The sequence below is a fragment of the Panthera pardus genome, unplaced genomic scaffold (assembly GCF_024362965.1).
Source record: "Panthera pardus isolate Hobbes unplaced genomic scaffold, ASM2436296v1 HiC_scaffold_8, whole genome shotgun sequence".
In the NCBI taxonomy this organism is placed as follows: Eukaryota; Metazoa; Chordata; class Mammalia; order Carnivora; family Felidae; genus Panthera; species Panthera pardus.
The window spans coordinates 47120348-47138365 of NW_026527013.1; the positions used below are offsets into that span (position 1 = coordinate 47120348).

At 44.8% G+C, this 18018-nt stretch overlaps 1 protein-coding gene and 1 long non-coding RNA gene across 8 annotated transcripts in view; one reads left to right on the top strand and one right to left on the bottom strand.

The window, feature by feature from the left end:
* The window catches only part of ITPR1 (inositol 1,4,5-trisphosphate receptor type 1), a 327038-nt gene that overhangs the window by 288320 nt on the left and 20700 nt on the right, over positions 1 to 18018 (top strand). For all 6 annotated transcript variants that reach the window (XM_053897548.1, XM_053897549.1, XM_053897552.1 and 3 more), the window contains 6 exons: positions 888 to 1052; positions 5718 to 5913; positions 7253 to 7345; positions 8545 to 8684; positions 9247 to 9412; positions 12322 to 12482. In XM_053897548.1, coding sequence (XP_053753523.1) covers positions 888 to 1052; positions 5718 to 5913; positions 7253 to 7345; positions 8545 to 8684; positions 9247 to 9412; positions 12322 to 12482 — 921 coding nt within the window. The remainder of the gene's footprint in view (positions 1 to 887; positions 1053 to 5717; positions 5914 to 7252; positions 7346 to 8544; positions 8685 to 9246; positions 9413 to 12321; positions 12483 to 18018) is intronic.
* Positions 1 to 18018, bottom strand: part of LOC109254654 (uncharacterized) — a 63600-nt gene that overhangs the window by 4275 nt on the left and 41307 nt on the right. For both annotated transcript variants that reach the window (XR_008420389.1, XR_008420386.1), the window contains one exon: positions 8407 to 10031. This is a non-coding gene — a long non-coding RNA (uncharacterized LOC109254654). The remainder of the gene's footprint in view (positions 1 to 8406; positions 10032 to 18018) is intronic.

Consider the following 18018-nt stretch of genomic DNA (forward strand, 5'->3'; position numbering starts at 1 on the left):
TCCAGTTGCATCTTTTGGGTCTGCATTGATTGTACCCTGAGGCTCAGTGGTATGGCAAGATGGATGCCAGCAGCTTCAAAGCTTACTTTCTGTCAGGTTCAAGGTCGGAAGGAAAGAACAAAGTTGTCTTTTGCTGCAAAAGGTTTCATTGGGTATCATTGGTTCCATTTGGTCATGTGACTGTCCTTGAACCAATCCACATTGCCCAGGAAGTAGTATATTCCAATCAACTGGGATGGAGCCCTGCCCAGATTTCAAGGACTGATAGATGGAAAGGGACAGATCCCCAAAGAAAAATTATAAGTTATTCCCAGAAGAGGGGGCAGAGGTATACAATTCATCCTGAAGTCTCCTTTACTGTTTTTTTCCTCAAGAAAATTCTTATTTCCCCTATGAATTAGGAGTAATAAAAGACAAAAACCAACTGCTTCTCATTACACTGCAACCCTTATAATGCCTAGAATGTAACAGAAATTCAGAAAATGCTAATATTTATGCTGATCACAGGGTTCATAGATTGAGGTCACTTCTGTGTTTGACTAAGTCATATAAGAATGTTAGAAATGATTCATATCTCATTTCGAAAATCATAATTTCAGTATGTGTTAATTTTGTTTTTGTCATATACAAATGCCACTTGATTACTGTTGCTCCTGAAGTTATTTGACTACCACATAATTTGAAATATGCCTGAAAAGCAAAGTAATGATATGACTTAGATCTGCAAAATGGTTCTTGGTGTGTTTGGTGGGCAATTGGGTGCAAAAGGAAGCTTTGCTCGGGTATAGTTGCTAAAATACCTTGAGTGAAAATGGCCCTCAGCTGTCACAAAGTCTGAAGTTCGGCATGATCCATTCTTATGTGGCTGTTCCTGTCATTATTCTCAGGTCTGCAATAAAATCATCTTTCTGATGAGCTTTGTGGGCAACTGTGGAACGTTCACCAGAGGCTACCGAGCCATGGTTCTGGATGTTGAGTTCCTTTACCATTTGTTGTATCTGCTGATCTGTGCCATGGGGCTCTTCGTCCACGAGTTCTTCTACAGTTTGCTGGTGAGTTCCTGGTGTGGAAGGATCTTACATGTTGAACACCAGGAGTGCCCTGTGACCTGTGTCTCATCACAGACCCCTCCTTTTAGTCGTGATTGGTATGTCTGGTCTCACAGGAGGTCACATGCCTCATTTTGGGGATCTGGAGAGGAAAGCTCCTCAGGGAGCAGGGTAGCTAGCAGGAGAGAGGGAGGTGTGGGATCATGGTGCACGTTGGACCTTTTACTTGTCAGTGATAGACAGTGCCTACAGTCTGGATCAGGGATGTTCCCTCCATTGCGTCTTTGTCTTTCTTTCTTGGACTCAGCCAGCACTTACCGAGGAGAATGTCGTTGAAACCGTCATCTTCTGATAATTCTCATGGGGTCCACTTCCCAGGGAGGACGTGTAGTGACAGAATAAGAGTAGGAGCTATTTTCTAAGTCCCTAGATTCATAACATTGAGCTCAGTAGATTTATTGGTCCAGGAGACCTTTTCATTGGAAGTGATTTTGTTCCAATCTGAGCCAAGGGAATAATGTCTTGATAGTCCGTAAAATGAATTGGTTCGATCACCTTCCTTCCTCCTGAGTAGGTTTTTAAATTATAGACCAAATATCTACTCAATCTCCTGTCATTAGAGGGAATCTATACCTGTAGAGTTATAGATAAGAAACCTTTGCCTATACCTACATCAAGTGACAGGAAGCATAAAATTGACCTATTTGCCAGCAAATCCATCCATAAAGCGACTGGAAGTATTAAACTGTGAGTGCGGTTAAAAAATGATCAAAGCCTAAGTGTTGACTCAAAGTGAGGGACTTAATTTGCAAACAGCAGAACAAGGAAAAATCTGGGAGGTGTCCTCCATGTGGTCTCTGGACTGGCTATTTAATTGCTCTGTGCCTCAGTTTCCCCATCCACAAAATGAAAACAAGCCGTCCCCCTCACAGGGCCGTCACAGGGATTATGTGCAACTGTGCACGTCAGGGCCTTAGAATAGCACTACCACACGAGAAATGCTTAGCAATTCTAGCTATTATTACTGTCTTTGTCATCGCTTACTTCCTCTGCCATCCAAAACACCATAAAGAATTCACCATTCAGGTCATCAGGATTAGCTCATTCCATTAGTGGTATATGTTGGCAGGCTGAGGGAAATGGATTCTTTTACCTCATTTTAAAATAGGTCTGGCTAGACTTTGAGGTTTTAGGCAAAGAGGTCTCTGGATGTACTTGTGATGGCCATTATGGGGCCTATTTTGGACACTGTGTATCAGAAATCTCGAGAGCCCTGTGTATAGTTCTGAGCCTGTTGGTCTCCTGCAGCGATGTCCCTGGATGAACATCTGGTATTTGAGTCAGGAACACCCAAGTCCTCCTGGGCAGGGAGGCCGAGTTCACGTACAGGTCTCTCTCGTCCCAACTGAGGGATCTCTCCCAAGAGACAGGCGATTCTACACTTTATGTCTCACTGGCTTCATTTACTTCTCCATACATTCAAGTCCTCTCCTTTTGGTCATTTGCAATGCCAGCCAGTGCTACGTGCGGGGATGTCGTGGTAAGCCAAACCGATATCCTATCTTCCCTCACAGGCCTTACAGTCCAGAAAGTCATTGTTATAATAGCCACTTACTGAACATGTGCTGTGTGCTGTTTTCATACAGTCTCTCACAGCGACTGCGGAGGTAGATGGTATCTCCAAATTACAGATGGTGAAACCGAGGGTTGGCAAGGTTAAGTGACTTACCAAAGTCACCCAGGAAGTGCCACAGACCAGATAGCAACTTAGCTCTGTTGATTGCCCAGTCACTTCTGAAGCACAGCCCTGAACTGCCTTTCACTGGAGCTCGTGAAGAAGTCCCTGCTGCATGCATCTGTTATCTCCCAGTGCAGTCTGCATTCGTGCTGTCACATCTCTGATCTGTCACAGAGTAACCCTGAGCCTCAGGACACCTGAGCTCAGTTCCCTTGTAGAAAATGTACTAGCATCAAACTCGATTGTGGCTAGATGCCTCTCATATGTGCTTCTGGGCCTTGACTTGTCTGTGACCTCAGGTGACTTGTTACTTTTGGTGTCAAAAGTGGTATTTAACATGTTTATTGAGAATCACAGACAGAATACTGAAACCATTCAAGTTATTCCACAAGTAAGGTGAGTTGATGACAGAGAGGAACTGGAAAGAGACCTTGAGCAGGGAAAACCCACATGTCCCAGGGCTGTGAAAGTACCACACCAGCAGGCCAGAAAGGCACAGTGGGAGGGTGGGACCCCCAGACTGGCTGAACCTTGTCTCGAGCTTGCATCCAGGCAAATCCGTAGAAAATATTAACACCCTGAGATGAAATTGTGTGAAGTTTGTAGATGGACAGGTAACAGAAGAAGAAATCCATATGGTCAGTAAACCTGGAAGATTGTTCATCCTCAATGCTAAACAAATACCTGCTAGTTAAAACAGCAATGAGATCCTGAGCTATGCCTGTGATGTATGGAAAGGTTCAGAGGCGTGAGCATGCTTGGGTCTCATGTGGGTGTGCAACAGCAGGCACCGGCCTCTGACAGCATGGACTATGCAGTACAGCCTTTTGGGAACGCAATGGGGCGACATAGTCTGTTACAACATTTGGCCCAACAATTTCCTTTCTGGAAGTTCTCCAAAAAGAAATAACTGGACAAGTATGTATAGAGGCAAGTACAGAATGTGCATCACAGCATTATTTTTAATGACATGCAATTTAAAACATCTTGACTGTTTTTTAAAAAAAAGGTAAATACTTTGGTTAAGTAAACTGTGGTTTTTCCATATACTGACATTCTAGGTGATTATTTTTGACGTGAAAATGTTTGTGATTGCTTGGTGAAAGAGCCTGACTGTATGCCACTATTACGGTATATTATATATATATTACATTTTTTCTAATAGAGGCAGAAGGAGAGAACTTGAGTTGATGTCTATAGATGGTGGAGTTATTGGTGATTTTTGGTTTTCTGTGTGCTTTTCTCTGTTTTCAAAGTTTTCTTCATTAAACGGGTAATTCACTGATTAGAAGACAGTTTTTTCTGTATAAAGTAACGCATATCCATTGTTTCAAAGCCAGAAGTTATAGGTAAGTGAGAAAAAAAAAAATCACTTGTCGTTTCAAGAACTTGGTGGCTATATAATCTTAGAGTTCTTACCGCCCCCCCAAAACAAGTGTCATTTGTTGATTGTCTGAAGTTGCTCTCACTTGCTGCTTCATAGCGGCTTGTTGGAAAATATTTAACCAACGTTAATAGCAACATTAGCCTTTTGTACTCTTCAGTTGATGAAACACCTCTTCCTTGCTTCCTTCCTTTTGACTATGCTCCTTTACCCAGTGTCCTTCACGCAGGTCTCAGGACACAGATTGGCGTTATGGAGGCAGAAGGGCTAATTGACCAGAAAATGAACTCAGATGTAAAGCTATAAATTGGAAGGGACTCAGAGATCAGCTATTTCATTCCGCTGATTTTACAGATGAGGAAACTGAGGTCCAGAGAGGTTACAGAGCTCCGCCAACATCTTGCTGCAAATTAAAAGCAGAGTGAGGATTGAAACCCTTGTCCCCTGACTCACTTGGCTGTGCAGTCATTCCCAAAAGCCAAGGGGAGGCAGAACCTTCAGAAAATGCAGTCGATGTCAGCACAGAAGCCAGATTAAAACTAGCCCCCAGGTCCAAGAATTAGCCCACAGAGTTCTCCTCCATGTCTCTTTATTCTTTCTCCAGCCAAATATCTGAAAAAAACAACCCATCAGTCCCCCCCATACCTAGAAGTACCTACAGGCCAACTTCTTGCACAGAGCAAGTCTCTTAGCAGAGGGCAAGCCTAGACTGTGAACCCACAGTGTACTTCAGGGGGTCTCTGCCTCGCCCTGCCACTAGAGAAATGGGAAAGGTTTAGACTTCCTCTTGTATTACCACCACCAGTGATCCTGCCATGAGCTTTGGGACCTTGGCCGAGTCCCTTCAACAGGAAATTATAATTACCATTTACTGTGATGCACTCAGCACGTACGGCTGGCCATACGGGATGTACCATACACAGTATATACATCACGTAGCTCTTGTTCACCACAACTCTCTGTCCTCCCATCTGCACATGAGGAAACAGAGGCTCAGAGGGAAGGAGAAAGAACCTAGCCTGCTGTTGTGATGTCCTGTGGTTGAACTAAGATTTGCACCTCTTAACTCCACAGTGCCCACTGCCTGCACTGCCCGGTTGGGTGTGGCCTTCCCCTTGAGGCTCTGGGAGGACAAGGACCAGGGCTTGCCCACTCCCGCTTCCAGAGTGGCTGGCCCTTAGCAGAAGCTCAGTAACTACTCCGTGAATGCACACTCATCACTTTCCTCTCCCTTGCTTGCTGAAACTCACTGGTACCACTCTGTATTTGTTCCCTCTACAAGCACCTCTAAACTGTCTGAGTAACTCTTGAAATTCCAACTGGTTCCCTCCTTCCTTTCCTATGCTTATTTCCCTTATCTCAGTTTTCATTAAGACAGGCAAGTATGAAGTGTTAAGAAAACAGTAGAATGCTTCTGAGTTGTTAAAAGGGTAAATTCTCTATAAATCAAGTTGTCATTATGAGATATGTAATCTACATACATACATACATACATCTAATATAGAGGTTTCCTAAAACCATCGCATTGTCTTCTTTGTTTTTAAAGCTTTTTGATTTGGTATACAGAGAAGAGACTCTGCTTAATGTCATTAAAAGTGTCACTCGCAATGGCCGGTCCATCATCTTGACAGCAGTTCTGGCTTTGATCCTGGTTTACCTGTTCTCAATAGTGGGCTATCTTTTCTTCAAAGATGATTTTATCTTGGAAGTAGACAGGTTGCCCAATGAAACAGCTCTTCCAGGTGAGTTTGAGTCTTCTCATCTTTTTTTTAATGTTAAAAAAATATTTAATTGTAAGTGAACTAAAAGAGAATGATGACTTTAGCAGTGTAGGTATCTCCCAGCACTGAGAGCATGAATTCTGAATAGAGGGCTTAGTCGTCGCTTTATTCAAAGGGTGGTAGGATATATCGAATGCTGAGTGGGAGTGTCCAGAGCCTACACTTTATTGCCTAAAGTCATATTTTAAACTAATAGGACTTATTCAAAAACAGTTTGACCATATATGTTGAAAGGTAGGAGGGTGCATCCCTCTGGCTTGGTAAATCTACTTCTAGGAATTGATCCTTAAAGGAAAAGCCTTCTGCCTGTGCATGCAGAAATGATGTGTATGAAGGATGCTGACTCCATTGGGAAACTGGAAGCAGTCTAAACATCAAGTGTTTTATTAGGCTGCAGTCCTCTGGGGTGGCTTGCCCTGCAGTTAGGACACATCTTTATAATCCTTCAACGAAAAGCACCCACAAATATATGGGAAACTGCAGAATAATAACTATAATAGGATCCACATATATATTTTTAAAAATTAAAAGCTCACATATGTCCTTTAAAATATGGAAGAATATACACCCCCCCCCCAGCAGTGGCTGTCTCTGGGGCTTGTTTACTATGTACAAGTTTGACAGTGTGTATTATTTTTATATAGAGCAAGAATAGTTTTGAGAATGAAATAAAATGATTAATATACTTGAGTGAGTGATACCCAAGTCTTCCTTTGTGTCAATCACAATATTTTAACACCGTTATAAGTGAAATGTTACTGGTTTTTTATCAGGTAACCAGAGGCCCTGAGTCCAAGGAACAAAGTAGAATTATTATCACTGGCTGCGCCAGGCAGCCTTTTTCTAAATGCTGCATTCTTGGCATGTAATTCCAGCTTCCAAGTTGACACTGACTGAAATTTCCTGCCAACCATCTTAGGGTTCTGAACTAAACTGGTCTGGACCTTGGATTTCCGCTCATGCCTGCTGATGCTTTCCGTGCAGACTTGGTGTAAATCTTGCTGGAGTCTGTACGCTCAGTAGTATTTGTCGAAGTTTCAGCTGTGTGTCTTTAAAGTTGGAGAGGTGCTATTTAAGTGCGATATTTCTAGTAAGCCTACAGGAATTGACATTTCTGGCTTCTTTCCCATCCAGATCACCAAATGAAAGTGTAAATTGCATCTCTGCCTTGAATTTATATGCAGGAATGTAGGGTGTTATTTATGTAAAGAATTGTTTAATCAGCCGTGAATTGGGGACTTCAAACATTTTAACCATATGCTGCCAGATTGTTCATCATAAAATTTCCTCTCTCTCCCAGAAGCCGGAGAGAGTTTGGCAAGCGAGTTCCTGTATTCTGACGTGTGTAGGGTGGAGACTGGGGAGAACTGTTCCTCTCCTGCACCCAAAGAAGGTAGGAACGTGTAGCCTTAAGCCCCGTGTTAGTGACAGGCCCTTCTTGAAGCTTAGATGGCGCACATGACATTGGAAGCAGATGGAAGCAGATTTACTCTTGAGAAGTAAGGCCAGTAGCAAAGAGGAAAGACTGGGAGAGAGGAGGGGGATGAAAGGGAAGAAGGTCTAATAGCTGCTTGATTGATTCAGGCACTATTTCCTGGGTGCCCTCTAGTTGCCAGGGACTGTGCTATACTCTAAGATACACCAGTGTAGTGGGGTAGGCAGCCAGGCAGGCACCTTGCTGATGACTGGAGAGTATGCTAATGCTAGGAACAAGGACAGAATACAGAAGAGAGGCACCCAGCCTAATACTGGAGTAAGAGTATCCCTAAGGAGGTGATAGCTAAACTAAAATGGTAAAATCTTGGACAGAGGAGGAGGAGTGAGTGTTCCAGTTAAAGGGAATAAGGTGTCCAAAGACTTTGAGGTAGAATATACCATGTTGAGGGATACAATGATCATGAGGAAGAGTTAGTAGTAAGAAATGAAGCCAGATGGGTCATCAGTAGGCCAGATCATAAAGGATCTTACATGTTAGGCTAAGAAGGTTAAACTACATCCAAAGGATGAATGGAAGTTGTTGAAAGCCAGGAGTGATCTGTGTTTTTAGCAAGACCATTATCACTGCAACTGGAGAAAAGAACAAGATAGGCAGCAAGACATGGTTCCTTTTCCAAAAATGATGAAGAATGAATGGATAGCGTCCAATATAAAGTGATTTATCTAGAGGACCTGCTGTAAAACGTTGCTGGGTCTAGCCAGTGAGGAGCTTGGGTCCTATGGGATTACCCTCAGCTGAGAGACAAGATGCTCCTGACTCAGAGTATTAAGCAACTTATCTAAGGTCAAACATCTGAGCTGGGACTGGAGTTTAAAATCTGAGAAGGATAGGGAATATTATAGATTTAATATAGGGAAGGGCACTTGTGACTTGGCTTGAGAAACTAGCAGGGGTTGGTGATGAAAACAGAATTGCCCCCAGGTAACCTCAGATTTTTGAAAGAAAGTATTTGATACCTGATTCCTTAGTTTTACTCTTTCTTGTTCCCGTGTGTCTGTCAGCTGGCAAGATGGCATTCAGGAAAGACAGTGTCAAAATCATGGTATGTCTTTTCCCACATGCTGTAAATCTGTTGTTTCTTACCACATTCATAGAGCTGGTCCTCACAGAAGAGACAGAGCAAGACAAGGAGCACACGTGTGAGACACTTCTGATGTGCATTGTCACAGTGCTGAGTCACGGGCTGAGGAGCGGGGGCGGAGTAGGAGACGTGCTCAGGAAACCATCCAAAGAGGTAGCTGGATCCTGACGGGAAGGCAGAGGTGGGGGGAGGTGGCTGGATCCCGAAGGGAAGGCAGAGCTGGGTGGGGGTGGGGAGCAGCACGCAGAGAGCTTGCATGGAAACCGAAGACAGAGGCAGAGCTGGAGTAGTGATGAGGAGACGTGCAGGACTGGCCAGTTGAGGCTTCTCTCCCCTCCATCCATGGCCTTAGTATCAGGGTGCAGGGAAACCCTCTTTGTGGAAAGCCCCGCCCACTCCACGTACTGAAATGCTCGTGCAGGGCTGGGTCTGGCCTGCCTGAGCACATCTCCCAGACACCTTAGATCCCAGGAAGCTGTTCTTGTGCACATGCCACACAACACTTGCAGAACCGACAGTCTGGGCAAAGGGCTTGAAAAGGGACACAGTTGTGACTTTTCAAGTTTGATGCCCAATTTAACTTGTGACAGAGCAGACCAATAGGGTGAGGGTGAGCCCTGAATGTCGGGCGCGTCGAGTCCTCCTCCTTCTGCCCTGAGCTCTGTGGGCCAGAGGACAGTGGGTCACGTTGCTGATGGCGACGCCTCTTTTCCAGGAGCCCCTCTTTGCTGCCAGAGTAATCTATGACCTCTTGTTCTTCTTCATGGTCATCATCATCGTCCTTAATCTGATTTTCGGGGTTATCATTGACACCTTTGCTGACCTGAGGAGTGAAAAGCAGAAGAAAGAGGAGATCTTAAAGACCACGTGCTTTATCTGTGGTGAGTGTGGCAGCCAGCCTCAGCAGGGAAGCGCGGGCTTTCTGTGGGAGAGGCGCTGCCCTCCTGCTCTAGCATCTCTGGCCTTGGCGTCGGGTGGACTTCGGTTCTGCCTCTGTTCTGCCGGGCAGTGTTTGCAGTGCTCGTCGATTCCCTGTAGAGGTTGCCTGTGCCAATTTGTTTTAAGGAACGAAGTGTGGGGTGGCAGGGATGTGATCGCACAGGATCGGAAATGAACATGGCTTATGGTCTTGTGTTTGTTGGGCTGCCGAGCATCTCCTGGTCCCGTCCTAAGTAACCAGAATGGAGATCTTCGTCCAGTTCCAGCCTGTGGATGTCTTCACTGCAGATGGTATCAGGCATTAAGTGAAAGAATATTCCTCTTAGAGTGTATGGTGAAGATGTCAGGAGTCAGACCTGGGTTCTGATTAAGTTACTGCAACTTAGTAGTCGTGTAATCATGGTATAGTCCCTTCAGTTCTCTGAACTTGAACTGCTCATCTGTGAAATGGATGCAATAGTATGTACTTCTCTGCATTATTGTGGGGCTACGAGAGTCAGTTTATGTAACACAGCTAGCACAGAACCTGCACATTGTAGGCGCTCGATGATGAGTAGTAAACTGTGACAGAAGAGAGGTACAGGGGATACCCAAGAAACCATTGTCACTGTAACTGCAGAAAAGTATATGTAAATGTAAACTAATCGTGTAGGGATCTGGGAGCTAAGTAGTCATTTCAGGATCATTCATAATATAGTTACTGAATATATAAATTTCCTATTGGTACAGATGCTCACAAAATGAGCATTTTCCATTTCAAAACTTAAATCTTTGCTTTTTGCCCCCTGAAAACCACTTAAAGCCTTTTGTTTTGAAATAATTCCAGAGTTACAGAAAAGTGATTAGAGCAGTACAAAGAATTTCTATATACTCGTTAACCAGACTCCCCAAATAGTAATAATTTACCTAATCTGCTTTACTCATACAGTTTTTCCGAAAAGTCAGAGATTGGCTGGCATGATGTACCTTTATCCCTAAATATTTCAATATATATTTCCTAAATAGTAAGCTGTATATATACACACAGACACACGCGCACACACACACACACACGCAGCATAGTTATCAAAATTAGGAAATTAACAAAGATACCATGTTATCACTCAATCTCCAGACCCTATTCAGATTTCACCCTTTATCCCAGAAATGTCCTGTACAGCAAATGAAAGCCCAGGTCACGTCATTGCATTCATTTGTCACGGCTCATTAGCCTCCATTGACATTTTTTAAGAGTTTGGTCATTTATTGTGTAGAATGTCCCTTGGTTTTGGTTTCTCTGATGTTTCCTCACAATAGAAGTGGGGTATGCATTTTTTTATAGGAACATCAAAGAAATCTGTTTTTTTTCTCCTCATTGCATCATTTCAGGAGGCATGAGATGCCCACTCATAACCAGTGACATGAACTCTGATCACTAGGTTAAGGTGATAATTGTCAGGTTTCTCCAGTAAGTTAGGTTTTTATCTCTTTGTAATTAAGAAACATTTTATGGGGAGATACTTTGAGATCATGTAAATACCCCACTATCCCTCAAATTAAACATTAATCCAGTAGCTTTAATGTCCACTAATGATTTCTGCCCGAGTCTTTTATTAGGATGGCTCTCCAATGATGATTTTCTCATTTTACTATTTTTGCCTTTGTTAACTGGCTTGTTCTTTTAAATAAAAACTCTCTCTTCTCATTATGTATGTATACTATATATGTGTAAGTACTTTTGGATTTGTAACAACATGGATTCCTATATTTATTCCAATGGATTATAATCCTTCAATATCATTATTTGCTTTAATAATCAGATTTCCCCATATTTGTCCAGCGAGAGGCCCTTCAGTGTGGTTTCTGTTTTACCATGGCACCATAATTTTTTATGTACTTTCCTTACATTTTTAGTTCCATGAGCTGTTCATTTCAAGCTTAACTTGTACTTCCCTGACCCAGCCGTAGTATCACCCATTTCTCCAAAAAGTCCTGGTTCTTTTTAGCAGAGAATGGTATTTGGAAGCTAAAATCTAGAAGATCTAGGATCTAGGTGTGCTCATTCCTGCTGGAGTGCCACTGCCAGACCCCAGAAGGGTTATTAGGGTGCAGATGAGGAGTACACATGTATATGCATACACCTGGGTGTTTGTATACACATACATATGTATCAACACACTTCTGTATCTATTTTATATACATATGAAAAAGGATGAGTTCATACCCATAGCTCTAATTCCAATTCAACATTACGGTGTTTATCTTTCTCCCTTTCCATATTTGTGCTCTCTTCTTTGACAGTGAGAAATCTGGCTCCCATGATATACCACATAGTTCTTTGATCGATCCAAGAATATACAGAAACTAGTCTCACAATTGCTCACCCAGACCTCTGCAAAACAAACTTACCAGCTAGAGTTCAAAATGTGCCTAAAGTTCTTTTTGTCCTCATTCTGTCTCTTCAAAATCCTTTTAACATGTGTACATTTTGGCATCTCCCTGGGAGAAGGGACCTCACATTCACCGGTTGCCTGCTATGCATGAGCAGGTCACACCTGTGCTCATTTAAGCCTGAGCACTCCTAGAACGCAGATGGCAGTCCCCCGTTCCCTGATGGAGCAGCTGAGGCATGTGGAGACTAAACAGTGACTGGTAAGGGGCAGAGGTGGGACTCAGACTGAAGCCCATCTCTCTCACATCCTGTGTCTTCCTGCTGTGATGTAAAAGGGAATGCATGTAGAAGGCCAACAGAATCCAACTCTTCACCAAGATGGGAGCTGGAACCACAGCCTCCTCTCTGGACAGTTCTCTCACAGATTTTTCTAGACCATGGCTGCTCACTTGGGGCTGGGGGCTTTCTGTCTCTCCTTAGGCTTGGAAAGAGACAAGTTTGACAACAAGACTGTCACCTTTGAAGAGCACATCAAGGAAGAACACAACATGTGGCACTATCTGTGCTTCATTGTGCTGGTGAAAGTGAAGGACTCTACAGAGTACACCGGGCCCGAGAGTTATGTGGCAGAAATGATCAAGGTGAGCAGGAAGCTCCTGGAGGCAGCTCGCGCTGGGGCCAGACAGCAGGTCTGTCCTCGCGGCTCACGGCCTGGTGCTGGGAGCCAGCGGGCAGGTCACACGGCAGGAAAATAACATCTCACGCTTAATGGGCTCTTATCATAGTTCAGGTATTAAACTCTAGAACTTTGTGCGTCCTCTCAAGTGAACTTCAGAAGCACCGGGCAGGTGGTATCATCTACACTTTAAAGGAGGAAACGGTGAGGCTCTAAAAGGTTCATGCGCAGCCACCTAACTGGGACTGGAGTTTTCACCTAGATCTAACTCTGTAGCCTGATTTCCCATCTCTGTGTACTCAGCCTCTTTTCTTCATTATGGCTGCTTTTCTGTTTTCTCCTTAAATAAGACCTGTCCCTAAGAGATAGCTTTTAAAAATGATCAGTCTATGTAATTCAGCTTGGTTTGTTTGTGTGGCCTCGGCCTACCCTTTCTGGGAGATGCTTCGCTAATCATCATAAAGGGATCATATGACAGAGGAACTGGAATCCCAAATTAATCTTGTTGCTGTTGGGGAGCATGACCGCCATGTCCTGGGAGGAGGGGGAGCTGCTGCAGTTTCCAGAGCACTCTTCTCAGTCCGGGCTTTGTGGAGGCACGAAACGTGTGCCATAAGAGTCCCAGGCCAGCTGTCCTTTCATACGTGTGGTTTCTGAACTTCGTTAAAACGTTCAGGGGACTCGGTAAAGTGAGGAGGCATGATCTGTGAAGTCTGGGGAGCCTTTGTGATTTGCACTAGCTCACTTGGGGGAGAGGGAGCCGTTAGCTCGTAAGAAAGACTACACAGTTCGTTGACTCTCCTTCCAGTTGCCAAGGACTTAAGCACTCAGCCCGATAATGAGTTATCCTAAATGAACCCTTCTGTGTTTTTTATGCAGATGTGATTTCAAAGCTTTTTATCTAAAGAAATCTCAGGTGATGTGTGTTCGTATAAATATCATTGTATGCAGTAGATGCAGCCAGGTTCGTTCTTTTCTTGCCGGCAGGTCAGCAGTCACATGGTAATAGTCTTGAAAACCCCCATTTGACACCAGCTCAAAGGACTCTGGGTTCTGGAAGGCTTTCTGGGGATACTGTGCCGTCTGTACCTTTGCGGTCCTTAAAGTCTAATGCCATGCTTCTGAAACTCAGTGTACATACAAATCATCTGAGACAGGCTTGGAGTTTTGATCGTGATTCAGCAGGCACTGTCAGGACTTGAGGTGGGGCAGCTCCAGCAAGCTACCGGGGGGTGCCCACGCTGCTGGTTGGCGGGTCATGCTTGGAGTAGTGAGAACCTAACTGAAGAGACAAAACAGATGCTGATTTGAGAAATGATCTAAACTGGTGATGTGGGTGCTAAGGACAGGTATTCCTCATACTCTGTAAGCATTTAGCATTTTCTGTCTTGTAAAGCTCTTTCACATATTTTACTGTGTTTGTAATTAAAATTACCTTAAGTGGGGAACCAATCCGAGAGAACTTGGAGGTTCTCTCCAAGAGAAATCGATGAGGCTTGATAGAGGAGATGACTTTTAAGGGGTTTTGAAAGAGAGAGAGTCACCAATTAGCAGAGGTGGGGGAGGGGGAAAAAAAAAAAACATAGAGAATGAGAAAAAGATGCGAGTTCCAGAATGCGGTCAATAGATGTTCTCTCTCACAGATGAAAGCCACGCTCAGGGTTAGGTAGCTTGCCCAGAAGGAGGGAACGAGGGATTGGGGACGGGACCACAGCCACGCTAGACAGTAGACGAGGAGGGAGCTGGCAGCACTGGGCTGGCCTGGGACGGGACTGGTTTTTAAGATTAGGAATTCTGATGGTCGCCAGTGCAGATTTCCCATTAGGTCTCCAGGGTCAGGACACATCAACTGAAAAAGATCTCAGTGCCTTTCTTTTCCTGCAGTTGTTGATGTTGCCAAACGAAGACATTCTGTCAGCATGATGCTGACAGAGACTGGTCTGCACACACACATAAGTCGCTTCATTTGCATTAAGTCCTGTAATGCAGAAGAGGAGAGGACCTCTAGTTTTTACCCTTTCCCGCATTCTTTTTCTCCCTCACTTTGTGTGCTTCTCTCAGAAGTGTTTGTGTCCTATCTTTAAGTCTTTAGGGTCCAGTTTTAAAGTTTTCTGTTAATCCCCTTACTTTACAGTCAGAGAAGATTCTGTTGCGCTTTTAGGTTTCTGTCCCAATCACGTAAAGGGGCCTTGTGAGCCTTCACCTGGTGAGGATTAAGTGCCGGAAGTCACCACCCAGCCTGTTCAGGGCCCACTGCTTGGCCATGCTTTGAAAAAAATCCAGCATTCAGTGTGCTTTCCTCATCCACATCATTCTTGAATTGTACAAGAACTTCTTGTCAAAAGACCTAAAAATATGTAGCATCAAAAGATTGTTAACTCTGAAATGTCAGAGTTGCTGAGGAACCAGACGTTTCGTGCCCTTAGCGAGGGCTCAGGAAAGCGTTAGATCCCCTGGCTGAAAGGCAGTGCCTTTTGCCGACACCATTTTCAATGGTGCCTAGTGTTAAGGTTGCACGCATCCCTGCTAGGGACTCCCCAGAGAACACTGGCCACGGGAGGTTGGGTACTGGGGGTGTTCGGCTGGAAGTCCGTGGGAACTCAGAGCTGCGAGGGGCATGCCCACATGGTGGACCCATTCAGTCATACCCTGCGGGGCAGCCACAGCCAGGAGAGGAGGTCCTCTGAACATTCCCCCTGAGGAGGCAGGCATCCTGCCCTCCACCCAGGGAGGAAAAGCCAGGTGATCTCTCTGAGAAGCCACCTCTATTACTCCGGGATCAAGGAGAGAGAAGGGCAGCTAACCATGTCAGAGATGGAAGAAAGAGTCAGCTGGCCGCTCACGTACTCTTTCACTTACCTCATGTCCCAAAAGATCTCAGTGAGACAGGCTCTTCTGGGACTTGGGTTTCTCAGGAAAACCACCTCTTGCCCACTGGCTGGAGGCCGGGGGTCTTTAGCTCTCCCTCAGCTCATGAATTAAGATCCCAGAGACTCATTAAGAACTGTGAAGTACCAGCTGCCTATAGACAACCCAAAAGCCTGGAGCAGAAGAGGCCCCAGGTGGTCAGTGCGGAGGGGGAGGAGCTTCACAGCTGCCCTGAAAACAGCTCCCTGCCGACAGGGGTGTCAGGGAGGGCGAATAGGTTTTCATCTCAAAAAACAAGGAAACAGTGTGTTTCTTGCCATCTCGGGAGGGGAAGAAGGAGCGTGTGAAGATCACGGTAGAGTACTCAGCACCCACATGTTCACCCACAAATTAACTCTCATCTAAACAGAAGAGAAGATTGTATATTCTCTTCTCTCTCCTTGCCCTCTCTCCTTTCAGTAGAGATGAGGCTATCCCTGGCAGAGCCAAGGCCAGGCTGATGCCTCCCATGAAGGCCTTCCTCCCTAAGCATTGGATTTGGAGGCAGAGAATCCAAGATGTGAGTTTTGACTCTGCTCCTTCCTAGCCATGTCGCTCCAGGAAGTCAGGGGACTTCCCTGACCTGAGTTACTGTCTGTAAGTGGGGTTAACACCACCTCACAGGTCCACTGGGTGGTGGGAATGAGATGAATGTGGGGAACCCGGGGGTGGATGACAGAAGGGCCAGATGGACGGACAGAGCAGTCAGCAGGGAAACAGAGTGCAGTGCTGACAGAGAGCTGACGCAAGCATCGCGTCCTACACTTCCACAACTGTGTAAGATGTCTTGGCTGTTGGCACACTGTTGCTTAGAAAAGTCAGAATGGGCATCCTGACTCCAAGAAGTTCCTCCCATGGAAAATTCCGGCTTCTTCATGGCTCTTAAATTTAACATCTTAAGTGCTGTTAAATGTTGAGATAGGACAAAGTTGACAGTAGCATTTGTTCTCCATCGAACTGGCCTCCATACTTGTGACTAAACACACAATCTGTGTGTCTAGAGGTGTCCTCCACTCACATTCACAGCCCAGGACCAGGGGTTCAGGTAACTTGGGGAGTGGCCCCCGAGTTCGGTATGTTGGGTTCTGTCACGACTGGACTTGGCTCCCTGGTGGATTCGTCCCTTGACTCCACACACGTGATGGGAGGTGGGCTGTAACCAGCGCCTCAGAGGGGAAGTGAGGCCTCCCCTGTGACTCTTTACGGATCGCCCAGTGTCACTCCTTCTGGAGATGCAATCTCAGATTCGTTGACTCAGGCCCCAGACAGAGCTGTACTTTCAGAGAAATGTGACTACGGAATGACCTCACTCAGCCCTGGCAGTTCAAAGCAAGAGAAAAAACCCTGAGTTTCCTTCCTCTCCCCATAGGAACTTGATTTTTGTGCTACCATGTGGAGTTTTAGTGATAGCCTTTTATGATAAGCAGTTTTATTAGCCCTGAACTGCATTCAAATTTTCACAGTAATTTATGTCGCACACTTTTTAAATTTTTTTTTTTTAAGGTTTAGTTATTTTTGAGAGAGAGCACTAGCCAGGGAAGGGCAGAGAAAGAGGGAGACACAGTCTCCAAAGCAGGCTCCAGGCTCTGAGCTGTCAGCACAGAGTCCAACGTAGGGCTCAAGCTCATGAACCTATGGGATCATGACCTCAGCCAAAGTCAGACGCTTAACCCACCGAGCCACTCAGGCGCTCCTGTAGCACACGCTCTTTTTCAGTAATTCAACATTCTTTGATTTGTATCCACTGCTGACTGAAATGAGAATTTGTTAGTCCATAGATAATGACACAATTAGATATATTTAACCTGGATAAGTGATAAATTAGTTGTATCTTTGCCTGAAGGAATTTAAATACTGCACATTGGGCATGTCGTACATAAAAGATCACATAGATGATTCCCAGCAAAGATTCAGCAGCCCAATTTTCTGTGACAGTCAACCTCAGGAGAAAAGCCAGTGCTTACTTTGTTAAGCAGAATAAGTTATTCCTGAAAGTTAGAAACTCCAGGAATATTAAGAAGGAAGATTGGTAAAGACCAAACTATAACTTAAACTATACAAGTACAGATTTTATTAATGAAATCTAGATTTCCCCTCTGTACTTGGAATTCTACCTTCAAAAATAAATTCTACTTTCAGAGTTGTGTTTTTGAGTGAATTGCAGGGTGATAAGAGAGAATGCTGTGGGTCTGATTTCAACATCCCCTGCTACCTGGAGCTGCTCCTGACCCTTCTCTTCTCCCATATGGCATGTTAACTGACCACCGGGCCAGCTGGGGAGAACCCTCTCCTACCACAGCCTGAGTGTCCTAAGAAAGGCTGCTTCCAGAGGAGTGGACTCTGCTGTGCTCTGCCGTAACAAGACAGACTGGATAATAACTCTGATAACAGGCCATGTTTAATCATTACGTACTGAAATAAATGCTTTGCACACATGATCCCAATTACTCCCCATAACAGCATTGTAGATAGCACCATTACCATTTACAGATGGGAAACTGGGGCCCAGAAAGGTTGAGAAGCTTCTGCAGGGTCACCCTGCTAGGAAGGGCTGGTGCTGACAGAACCCACCCTGGGGCTGTCCTGACCTGTGC